Genomic DNA, 12,603 nt, shown 5'->3' with positions numbered 1-12,603 from the left:
AAGTTATGACACTTATTAATATAAAACTATATCAACTCAAACACTACCCAAGATATTAAGAGCATAACTATAAACTAATCTTAAACCATACATCTTCAGACAACCATTAATGCTAAAAACAAATCTATAGGTTATAAGTAAAACAATCAAATAACATACATTTTCAATATCCTTATTTTCTCTTCTTAATCGCTCTAGCTCTTGTTCTGAAGATGTAAATGATGACTGCATCTGAAATGTGAAACAATTATATGGCCAAGTAAACCACCAAGGATATAGCGGTTTCTATCCTGTAGAATTCTGAATAAATTAAAAGACACTTCCAAGGTTTTGAAATGCATCTCATTTAAAGTCTTACTGAATTTTAAAAGACCTTAAACATGAGAGTCACATTGAACTCAATTTAAATTGTGGTCAAAACCTACTCCAGTTGTATATTAAGCTCAGCTAAAAGTGATTAATTTTTGATTAACTGATATTCAGCTGTATTTATTCTGCAAGTGCATTAAAGTAGAGTACTATCAGCAACTGTAAATTCTGCACGTTGGTCCCAAAAAATAAGTGAGTAACAGATGGTACTCTTTATCACGCTGAAGTAAATGGGAGAAAAATTAAGGTTGCACAATAACATTCAGGTCCCACAAACAGAAGAATGACTAACTTTTTCTTGAATTCTGTATTATGGGTTAAATACTTTAAAACTGATTTTGAACCCACTATTCTTTACCTTATCACACAATAGTTCTATAACTAGCACTCTACATTCTATATGATTACCCTTTAGTCATACTTTAAAACCAGTGATTTTCAAACTTGGGTGGGCATTAGACTGTTCTGGAGGGCTCATGAAGACACAGACTGCTGCCACCCCACATACATGTTTTGGATTTGGTAGCTGGGTTGGGGCCCAAGAATGTACATGGTGATGCTGATGCTGCTGGGGCAAGCCCCACACATTGAGAACCACTGCTTTAAGCTTTTCTTTTGTAAATACCTGTTTAATAGTCTTGTGTGATTCATCGACCTTAACTTTCCATTTATTTTCTTCTTGCTCAACACTTCTCTGTAGCTTCTGTAAAATTCCTTCCTACAGACAAAAGTATAGTTGTTTTGAAAAATTCATGTTCTAATGCCAAGATAAAAACTATTTAAGCCATGAAGGAAGAAGGTAATGATTTAAAGTAAAATCAAAATGTAGATTAAAAATCATTTCCTACTGTTTCTGCAAGGACGGATTTGTATTTTTCACACTCTAGCTGTAACAATGTGTGCATTTCATCAGCTTCTTTCAACTTGTGCTCTAGAACCTGCAAAGAATGAAATAAAGAAAACTCCCATAATCCTACCAGAAAGTTTTGTGCTTCAAGTTTGTTTTAGTACTTAATACTGTATTATGATAAATGGTTTCAAAGTATTTCACAATGACACACTACATTTCGACCTTTCTAAGTAGCAATAAAGTTCATTCAATGACCCCTTTGGTCATTTTTATTAAACAGTGCTATAATAAAAAGTCTTGGTACTAAAGTCTTTAGTCAGGTGGTAAGATCAAAGCAGACCCACATGTGAAGTACAGTCACAATGCCTATGCTACTACACACATGGGAAACAGGGTTTTATTCATGCCACTTGAGATATAAGAAAACAATAATAATAAATCTCCCCAATTTCAGTAGCCAAGGATAAAAACCAATCCAGTTTCTAAATACCTCTAATGATGTATTTGGGGATGCTTCAGCAAACCAGTGAGATTCTACCTATCTCGACTGATCTTTACTTTTTAAATCTAAGCTAAAAAGATAGTAAGAGATAAATATTCAATTTTAGAAACAATTAAAATACAGAATGAAAGGAATGGCAAACACTAGCTTTGTAAACAAACCAAATGCAAAGACGACCTACTGTATTTCAACTAAAATTTAAACAAAATGAAATCACCTTCTTACACTCTCTCAAAAGAGCCTTATTTGATTATCTTTTATCTTTTCCAAGCTCAAGAAGATAAAATCTTATTTGCTTCTTTTTTCTATGTTTAAATTACAAACAGTTCATTTCTTGAACTAACCTTAACCTCCTCTGACCCTGAAGTTCCAGCCATACATTCTTTTGCCTTCTTTTCAAATCCATGCAACCATTCACTATAACTCTGTGGATGAGAAAAGTTAAAATCATTAATTTTCAAAAACAAAAATCTAAATAAAACAAGTCAAACATTTAAAATAATCAAATTAGATAATTATAAAAGAAACCTACACAGACAAACAGGACACTGCTACAAATTTCAAAGAGGAATGTAACTACTATGTAAGTTAGACATAACCCACTTTTAAAAACAAGCACTAAAAACAGACCTACGTACCTACCATCAAAATAAAATATTATATACCTAACCAAGAATATTTTCAACTGAATTCTGCAGTTGCAGGTAGAAAAACCTGGGTTCAAATCTGGCCTCTACCACTTACTAGCACCAGGACAAATAATCTTTAAAACACAAAAAACCCAGAATGATTTTTCAAAACTGTTTCCAGATAAAACAGTTCTCAAAAATGAAGTATTTTGAGTTCATAAAGTGAAAGTTCAACTGAAGATGTTCCATTTGGAGGACTTCAAATTCTATGAAAATGCTCCAAGGACTCTAAAAATATTTCAAATTAGGAAATATTAAGTATTTTAAAATCCTAATGAGAAGTGATATGCACACACATTTACTTATTTAAATCCAACAAAAACTCAATTTGTGCTGACAGGTTAGCTGATGTAAATATGCATCTATTACAATTTTGGCATTTACTCTAAATTTTAGAATAAATTACTCTACATTATTGATGCTTATCTGAATTTTACACTTTGATAAAGAGTATCTGTGTGTCAGATACTTTAAATCAAATTTCCTCTTATTCCTTAAGTCTTTGGATTAAATTTAAGATAAAAAAACTCATGAAATTTTTATTAACTGCTATAATATAAACTGTTACATATGCAGCTGAATCAGGATTCTCTGCAAACTATCAAATAACAAAAAACAAGTAGATGCTGAGTCACTCCATAGTACAATACCTTTAATAATATCAAATTAGTTTTAAAACACTATTTAACTTTCTTACAACATAAATCTGAACCAAGACTAAATGTACACTATCAGAATCCTACTTAACAGTTTCAACTATTGGTATCCAACATAAATTAAAATAAGTTAAAAAACTAGTTTCGTTGCTTAAAGTTTGTAAATCTCCCTCTAGGTCATATAATTTAGATCTCTCCTATGCTGACTGCTCAGCAAAACAATAAAAGAAAACAGTAAAAAAATTTATATATTTTTATATCTACTGATTATCTTGACTTATCCTAATGTTAATGAAGCCTATTGCTTTATTATTTTATAAGGTAAATAGTTTATTGTTCTTCATATCTTTACAAATCTAAAATGCCAGAGTCTAATGTTAGCACACAGAAAGTTTAGTACATTTCCTGTAGACTATATGCAGAAATATTCAACTTTTAACAAGTATATGAACAAAAGCCAAACAATATCATCCATATCTTATGATGACTTATAAATATTTATAGTGTCAAAAAGATTTGGTTACTGACAGTGGATAGTATTGCTGTTAAAAAAGAAAATTTTTACTGTTGGTGATCTTATACAATCTTTGAAGGACAGAAATTATCAATCATTAGTTCTCTTGGTTCATAAACTACTGCCAAAAAATACATCCCCCAATATTATTTCTATAAATAAAATATAAAGTAGAAACAAAAACGGGTTATGCCACAAAGAAAAAAAATTAAATATATTAATAATAACCCTTTCTCTTAGGTTTGATTTAACAACAGCACTAGAACTGATAGCGTATCTATACATTTACTCGGTGCTAGATATCTCATCAGTTCAACTCAAAAGCGGTAGAGATCTCCGAAACTGATCAAATCTGAACATATCCTCGATAGTTACAATGTGAAACAAAGGAGTTTTATCTCCTTACTTGAAATAAATGTAGGCTATACTTAACTCAGACTACAAATAGAACAAGCCATTAAGTTTACTTACCCCACCCCTAGCACCCACAGAGCTCCTTGGAGAAATAGTTGATTCTATGTTTGGGGCAGGAAATGTATATGATAAATCAGGAGCACCTTATCATACCACAAAGCATAGAAGCTATCAAAGTTTAGCAGCATTGTGTCAAAACGACTTGGTAACCAACCTAAATAAGTTCCAATGGGCCAAAGGAAGACAAGCAGACATTACGAATCTCCTGATGAAAGTGCACACCACTGCCTATGAAGTGGTCTTGCCCCTACTCTACCCTACCCCCAAAATACTGAGCCTTAATCTGACCAGGAATCAGATTCCTGATTACAGATTTGACACATAAAAGATATATAAAGAAAAGAGGAACATGCTACCACCACAGGGATGCAGTCAACTAAATCCAAACTGTGGGAAACTTCATAGGAAACCACTAAGTCTTTTGTTTTTTTTTTTAAAGGAGGTGGGGTGTTGCTGAGAAAGGGTGGGAGAACCCGTGGATTAAAAAATATCTAAGAGATGTCTCTAACCAGTTATATACTGACCTTATTTGGATCCTGATTAAAACAAACTACAGTAAGTTATTATTAATAAAATAGACAATTTATATGACAACTGGAGAAACGCATACTATACAAAATTAAGAGTGTGTTTTGAAGTGTAATATGATACTTTTTAAAGACAAATACTTATGTTTTAGAAATGTGTACTGAAATATTTACGGATGAAACGCTCTGATGTTTGAGTTCCTTCAAAATAATCTAGGGAGTACAGGGTAGGAGGTAAAACATGATTGCTTATATGCATGCCATGCACTGATAAGTGCCATGGAGAGATGTTGGGTACATCGGGCCTCATTATGCTTGTCTCTCTACTGTTGAACAGTTTTCCATTTAAAAAAAAAAAAAAAAAAAAGACCCTACACTCTATTTTAGGAAACTCACATGCACATTCACTGACTTTCTCTGTCCTCAAATAATTATTGTTAATTCTCTGAACAAACAAGAACATGTACTACCTCAAATAAACCAAGTTGTTCTATATTATCTGTAAGATTTCTGCTTGAAGAAGGTAATAGATGACCAAAAATCTTGAGTTTTAAAACGCAAAGAGCCTGGTTCATAGTATCAAGTACATTAAGGAAGTGTTGCTAAAACTAAGAAGCAATCACTTAAAATTAAGTTTTAAATAAAGCCATTAAGAATGTTACCATATTGGTTTTATTAGCATTAAAAAACACTTCTTTCCCAAATGATGTTTTTAATCCCCTAAATAACGTCTCATAAAATGTTATAGAAACAAAAGTATCAGGTAAATAAAAATCAGTTTCAAATCAAGTTATTAATCTTTACTGAAAAGCACCAGCTTAACAATGGGAAAGATCAAGGAATCAGCACTCTACTGAAACCAAGAGGAGTGCAAATGATGTTGCTTATTCATACCTTTCCTGAATAATGTCATCATGTTAAAAAAATAATAAATTAGTCTTACCAAATTAGAAGGGACAGACACCTTTGGAAATAATTTTTTGAGAACTTCTTTAGCCTCCAACTCAACAGCTTCCACCTGTTGTTGTCTTTCCTAAAGCAGAAGATGAACCAAATCAAACTCATAAGATCACAGAATTTTTTAAAAACAGAAAATAAAAAACTATGGTGTCTTAAATTCTACAGGAAGAAAAAGTTAAAAAAAAAAGTTTAATACTGACAAATGTTAAAATTTCCCACTTTAAGATATTAAAATGCTCCCATAAGAAAAAATCTGCAAAATCTCTAAAGCATCCTAAATACCAAATAATGCCTTAGCAATATCTGACAATATGGACATTTTCCTTGGCATTTAGAAATCAAGTGATTTGCCTGTCCAGAACACTTCAAAAATAGACACACAAAAAACACTTCTTATAGCTAAAACTTCATAAACTACCGATAGCAGAAAATACACATTGGAGGAACATAACTGAGGTTTATTGGCTGGTATATCTCTATTAAAAAAAATGCATCACTTATGGACCATATAATCTCATGGCATTAAAATGGTAACTTCCTTATTTCCAACTTCAAGGCCATGTGAAGTATTTATGCTAAACAAGGAGGACCATCAAAATCTGATGGATGATATAAATGGGAAAAAGAACAAGGAGCAACTGATGGCATATTACTTCACTAATGCCACACATCATAAAAACTAGTTCTGACACTTGTATATGGACTCTGCTATAAATTTACAAGTATTACAAATGTGTAAGTCTAAATTTGCTGATATTAAATCCAAGTCTAATGCATATCAATTATAACTCAAAACCATGGTTTGTCAAAATTAGGGTAATGACTTATCACACACCAAAAAAAAAAAAAAAAAAAAAAAAAATCTAATTCAAACTACCTCCACGAGATTTAAAAAAAAAAAAAAAAAAGACCCCTATAAAAATGCACATCTAAACCAAGCCAAGAAAATCATCTAAAAACAACAGTCACAAAGTTCAACAGGTGACAGGAAGGCAAGCAAGCTAGAAACTTCTCAACCATATCTTTCCCCCAACATTTAGATGTGAAATTTGAAATCTATCACTGATTTAAGGTCTACACACTTCAATTTTAGAAAATCTAATCATATGAAAATTTACACAATAAACAGCTGCAGATTTTGCCATTTTCCATACACACAAAAAGCTGTTAATTAAAGATCAGCAGATTTTTACAATAGGTGTTTTAATAGGGTATTTTCAATAATTCAATGAAGTCCACTAATTTTCAGGAATATACCTAACTACATAAAATAAGGAAAATAATTAATGCTACTTCAAGGATATTAAGAGGTAATTCTTATCATTTGACCAAAGCAGTGATCTTTAAAGAAAACCGGTTAGCAAAAGAAACACTGAGGAACAGCTTTTTGAAAACTTTCCAAGGAAAAAAACAGACTAAAAGAACAAAGTGTCTAACATAACCAAGAGCCACAAACATGGGAAGTTACTTTTATTTGGTATCAACAATTTTATCTAAGAAGTTTTCATCTGACATAGTAGTTTGGTTATAGATAGCAATTTCCATTCCACTTTAACATCTGGGAAAGATCTAATATTGAAACTGAACTATAATTTGCATACCATCTTTAAATGAAATGTATACAAGTCTTTTTCAGTAGCTCCTCAAGAGTATTTAGCCTTTAAAAATAATCCTGTAAAGACAGCATATATCATCCTCTTTACATTTTAGGTAAGCTGACCATAACTTATTTCTAGTTAAAATACTGAAAGTGTTTCACATAGTTCCTTGTCATCACAACATAATTTACAGCACTGGGTCAATCAACATCTCTCTCACCTATGCTATCTAAGGACTGTCTAAATTCCATTGAAATATAGAAGACTTTCTATTCTATTCTCTGCAGATCTTTAGCTATGCAAGAAGGCATCATGCACAAGAATTCTAGCTTTCTTTTAGAATCATAAAATGCAAAAATGCCTATGGCAAGTAGCATGTAACTTCTTGTAGGAATGGCATGATAAGCACCCAGATACCCAGTCTCACTAACAAAATAAAACCAAAAAGGTGGCTCTTAACCGTCAAAAACAAAGTAATAGAAACAACCAGAAACCACACTAAAACCCTGACAGAAATGACTGTACAATTGCAACCACTCCCAATGAAATAATGAAATGTCCCAATGAAACGTCCTATCTGACCTAGATTTTCCTACTCTGTGGTCCCAATATACCTCCCAGCTATCTCGAATTTAAGCTTTACTGAAAATTATGGCTAGATGAATAGGGATGTAGTTAAACACAAATCCACTAAGCTATAGGAAATATAACTATAAACGTATACTTGCTAAAAAAAAAAAATTACAGAACTATTTTATACTTAAAAATTCCTTCAGGTGTCACTAAGACTTATATTAAAGATTCAATAGAGTACCGTGGCACACAAAATACTTTCATAGTGCTAAAATGAATCATGTAGGTTCCTTCATTTACCTATCTGCAAAATTCAATACCCCTGTTTCACATTTATTTTTGGCAGGAATTTTCAAAATACTTGACTGGACTGGCAGATTCAATTTTTTCAATCTTTAAAAACAACCTCTCTATGACAATTCATTAGAAATCTTCACACTCAATGGTACAACTTGAGCTCAAGGAGAATGTCCTCCATTGTTCTGAAGACAAAGGGGGCTATATATTTCAAGAGTACTTCACATACTCTGGTCAAGAGAATTATCCCTTGACAGTAATATTTCATCTAAACATGCCATATATGTCACTGCTATCCAGTAATATATGAAGTTTCAGTCCACCACCTCTAAGGAATCATTCCCAGCAACATACCGAAAGTTGATGCCTTTCCTGTATTTAAGACTTTTAACATTTTTCTACCTTATCTGTGACATCTTGGTGTGCCCTCCAAAACACCTAGTTTATGGCACATCCTACATATTCAAATGTGTTTGTTAATTCACCTAGATTTCTTTGGTTCAAAGTTTTCATGAAAGTTATCTTAACCAACCCAAAAGGCGCATATTGTCTGACAAGAGGTTAACATCAGTCTTCTGAGACTCTTCAGCTTAAAGTTGTGCTCAACAAAGCCCAAACAATCAGGTAATCACAACAAATCAGCATGCCCAAAATTAAAGCTTCAAGGAGTAGATGAAAAAAGCAGAGATGATAGAGATGATAAATGTGGACAAGGAGATTTTATATTTAAATTGCAGTAAAAGTAAATGCTAAAGTTTAGTCTGATTTTAAGACAAGCTGCAGATTTTCTCTGTTCAGTGGATTGTTTCTAGGAGTTAGCATTACAACCTTGGAAGTCTTGTTCACTTTGTCCTGCAGCATTTTTTCAGTTGATGCCAATGCTTCCATTGCTTCCCAGTTTTTCTCCCGAAGGTCCTAATCATTTTTAGAAAGAATGATTTCAGTTTATCCATTATTGAAAGATTTTTGCTTTTTTACTTCATCAGTATTTTGCACTGCATTTAAATGCTGGTTACTGCAAAATTATTTCAATGGGAAAATATGCATATTAGCAAAAAAATAAAAAGCAATGTTCAGAAGTTTGAATGAGAAAATAAAGACGCCCACTTTCCATGTTTTAGTATATATACCAAATAGGCCAGCTTTTAAAATAACTACTATGCACATGTGACAAAGAAGAAAGCATTCAAAAGTAAAGACACAAACCAAGAATACATACATAATTTCAGGTACATTGAACATTAGAAGATTAAAGACAGAGCAAATATAGAAGTATTACAAAAAGCTTTTCATCTGATGTTTAAACAAGGCCCAATAACACTCATAGGACTTTCCACTGCAGTGTAACATTTTTTTCTCTATGTTTTAATACAATTAACATGTTTCAAATCTACCTAGGAATCCCATAGTAACCCACTGTGTTCTATGTCTTTCTTGGCATGGCCTAACATTCATGCCACAAAACAACCTTACATGAATTGTATAGCTAGTTGATCAAAGCAAAGGGGAAGGCTGGAAGGCTATAAAATAGATTCTCTTGGAGGAGACAGAGGTTATTAAAAATTGAGAGATCTGGATTTTAACAACATTTCATTCACAAATATAAATATAATCTTCTATATTTCAGTCTTTTTTCCAGAATGAGAAATCTAAACAGATAAAAACCAACAACAAAAAATAAAAAGCCAATAATCACCATTTATTACTTAATATATGCCAACCACTGTACTTGGCAGTTCACAAATTCTCATCGTTACAACAACCGCATGAGGTATTTATTCTCATTCTATAGATAGGGAAACCACAGCTCAAGTAAGTTAGGAAACTGAGCCAAGTACACACAGAAAATGAAGTGGCAGAACTAAAAGGAAAGACTGACACTGCTATCTGCTGGCCTCCAGTGTCCTGGCTCTTTTCACACGGGTTCAGTGTCTCCAGCGCTGCTGCTGCTGATGCTGCTGCTGCTGCATTACCATGCCCTCCTTATCTCAGAATCCCAATAATAAAACACAGTTAAGATGTTAGCAGTATATCGGCAAGTTCACCTCAAGTTTTGTGGCTAAGCAATGCTGTTAGTACTGTTATACCAACACACAAGCGGCAATTCATGTACCTAATTTTGACAAACTCAGGGGTACAAGAAAATGTCAACTTGTTAAATTAAGAATTTAATGCAAACTTTGAAAAATAGAAAACACACATCCATTTACTAGCAATACTCCCTTAGATTTCAGTAACAGTTTACCCTTGCTCAAGTGTTAGCAATCACAGTACAGTGTACAAAAATTTCTTCTCTAGCAAGAATGCTTGGACTCTACTTTATAGGTGTTGTCCTCTGGTATGAGAAAATTTAAGAAATTCTACTAAATTCATTATTTGTCTACTCAGTAAGTTATTAAGATTCATATTTCTGAAAGCACTATCCCTCCCCTTTCTAGTATAAACATAGTTAGGTTCTATGGCCTCTAACACACTTAATTACCAAAATTTGAACCACCTCTCAGTTAAAAATGAGAGGTTCTGGCCAGGTGCCATGGCTCACATCTATAATCCCAGCACTTTGGGAGGCCGAGGCAGGTGGATCACTTGAGGTCAGGAGTTCAAGACCAGCCTGGCCAACATGGTAAAATCCTATCTCTACTAAAAATACCAAAAAAATTAGCTGGGTATGGTGGTGCACACCTGTAATTCCAGCTACTCGGGAGGGTAAGGCAGGAGAATCACCTGAACCCAGCAGACAGAGGTTGCAGTGAGCCGAGTTCATGCTACTTCCAGCCTGGGCGACAGAGGAAGACCCTGTCTTAAAAAAAAAAAAAAAAAAACCAGAAGGCTTTCAAAAGACCTCATTACTGAGTATACTGGGTTTGAATACTGGTATTACTTTTGGTTTACAAAAAGGCCAGCCCAATCTAAGAGGAAATATCTTTGATTTTAAAATACCAAGCTGAAAAACATGTTTTCCAAATAAAAGTTCCACAAAAAGTCAACTGCACTTTTAGTTTTTAAAAATAACTAAAGGTGTAATAATTATAACTTAACATTTAAATATTTATAAGAATAAGAATTCGTCTTTTCACTTATTTTAAAAAAACTGTTCTCCAATAATGCCCCACCCCCCGAAAAACTACACACGGAAAATAGTACTTTCTCACAAAGATTAAGAAATCTAAAGTAAAAGTAGATTAAAAAAAATTCCTGGACCATATTTCAGTGTTAAAGTAATAAAAAGAAAAGCTTCATTCTGATTAAGATTTACTTACATTGTTTTTCTTCCTTTGGTGTTCAACTGCATCCTTCAAAGAATCTAACTCATTCCAGAGACCACTTATCTCTTTCTCTCTTTCTGAAATTCTAAACCAGAACATGAATACGTGTAGCAAGATTTTAGGTAAACAGTAATACAACTCAGATCCCTACCTATCAACATTTGTTACTACAAAATAAGAATATCAAGAAATGGTACCTTGAAAAGTACATTAAAGAGTCTACCTACTGTTTAACATAGAAAGCCCATCCTATGAATTTCAGAAATGATTTCTAAGTTTTTATACCTAATATGGTAAGCTTAGGCTTGTGCTAAAGAGAAATCTCATTCCCTAAGAAACAGTTTATGAATATATTAACTGTTGTAGCTATTTATATTTTTACTTGGGTCAGTACACAATAGCTATTTTCAGAGGAGTTAAAACGGATGTAGAAGCAGTCCCTTAAATATTTTTCTTCCCAGAGGGCAATGAAATCAGTTATAACTTTAAATGGCTAACCCACAACACAAGTATAATATTAAAGTGAGCTCAGTGTTTTCTTGCCATTTTCATACCAATCTCAGCATTCATGTTTTTTTCTGCTACTGTTTCCCAGAAACGCAGAATGCAATGGCAAAGATTCATAATTTGATTCTGTTATAGTTGAGAGTGGCTGGAGTAGAAAGTTAAATAACAAATAGCTCTTCGCTTAGAATCAGTGTCTATATAAGAAGCTGGCAAACTAGGGCTATGGGCCCACTCCACAGTCTGTTTCTGTAGGTCCTCGAACTAAGAGCTGTTTCTACATTTTAAAAGTGTTGTTTTATATATACATGTACACACATATACACATATATATACACATGTATAAAACAGACCTATGTGTCCCACAGGCCTAAAATGCTATCAAGGCCTTTACAGAAAATGTTTGCCAACCTTTGCTCTATATAGTCAAACTCAAGATTCGATTTAACAGTCAATAATTCTAACCTAGTAAACAAGCAACTCTGTAAACCAAGATGGAAAAACATTTAGATTATTAAAAAAAAAAAAAAAAATTAACAATTTTCCCGATGATAGATCACTTACATCATCTATTAATATACTTAATGTGGTTGACATTTTAACATGTTGAAACACACTAACTTATGTGAAATGACCTTAAATGTAGCCTCACAGAGAAAATTACAGGCTAACAAGAAAAATGTATCAGTTAAAAAAAAAATCTCCTTAAGAAACACAATCATAAAGACTACATATATATTTTTTTTTCTTGGTGCCAGGCTGGAGTGCAACGGTGTGAACTTCCTGGGCTCAAAAGACCCTCCCACTTCAGCCTCTGGAGTAGT

General features: G+C 33.0%; 1 protein-coding gene across 23 annotated transcripts in view; it reads right to left on the bottom strand.

The window, feature by feature from the left end:
* KTN1 (kinectin 1) overlaps nt 1-12,603 on the bottom strand; it is a 104,190-nt gene that overhangs the window by 12,001 nt on the left and 79,586 nt on the right. For 13 of the 23 annotated variants that reach the window (XM_077941045.1, XM_077941048.1, XM_077941047.1 and 10 more), the window contains 7 exons: nt 11,270-11,360; nt 8,838-8,924; nt 5,525-5,614; nt 2,066-2,146; nt 1,218-1,307; nt 995-1,087; nt 160-231 (listed from right to left, as the gene is read on the bottom strand). In XM_077941045.1, the coding sequence (XP_077797171.1) occupies nt 160-231; nt 995-1,087; nt 1,218-1,307; nt 2,066-2,146; nt 5,525-5,614; nt 8,838-8,924; nt 11,270-11,360 (604 nt within the window). The remainder of the gene's footprint in view (nt 1-159; nt 232-994; nt 1,088-1,217; nt 1,308-2,065; nt 2,147-5,524; nt 5,615-8,837; nt 8,925-11,269; nt 11,361-12,603) is intronic. The other 10 variants (XM_077941049.1, XM_077941055.1, XM_077941054.1 and 7 more) reach the window with 1 other exon arrangement.

This window comes from Macaca mulatta, chromosome 7 (genome assembly GCF_049350105.2).
Source record: "Macaca mulatta isolate MMU2019108-1 chromosome 7, T2T-MMU8v2.0, whole genome shotgun sequence".
Classification (NCBI taxonomy): domain Eukaryota; kingdom Metazoa; phylum Chordata; class Mammalia; order Primates; family Cercopithecidae; genus Macaca; species Macaca mulatta.
The sequence above is the reverse complement of the archived record's forward strand: the minus strand, read 5'-3'. Positions and strand labels throughout refer to the sequence as shown.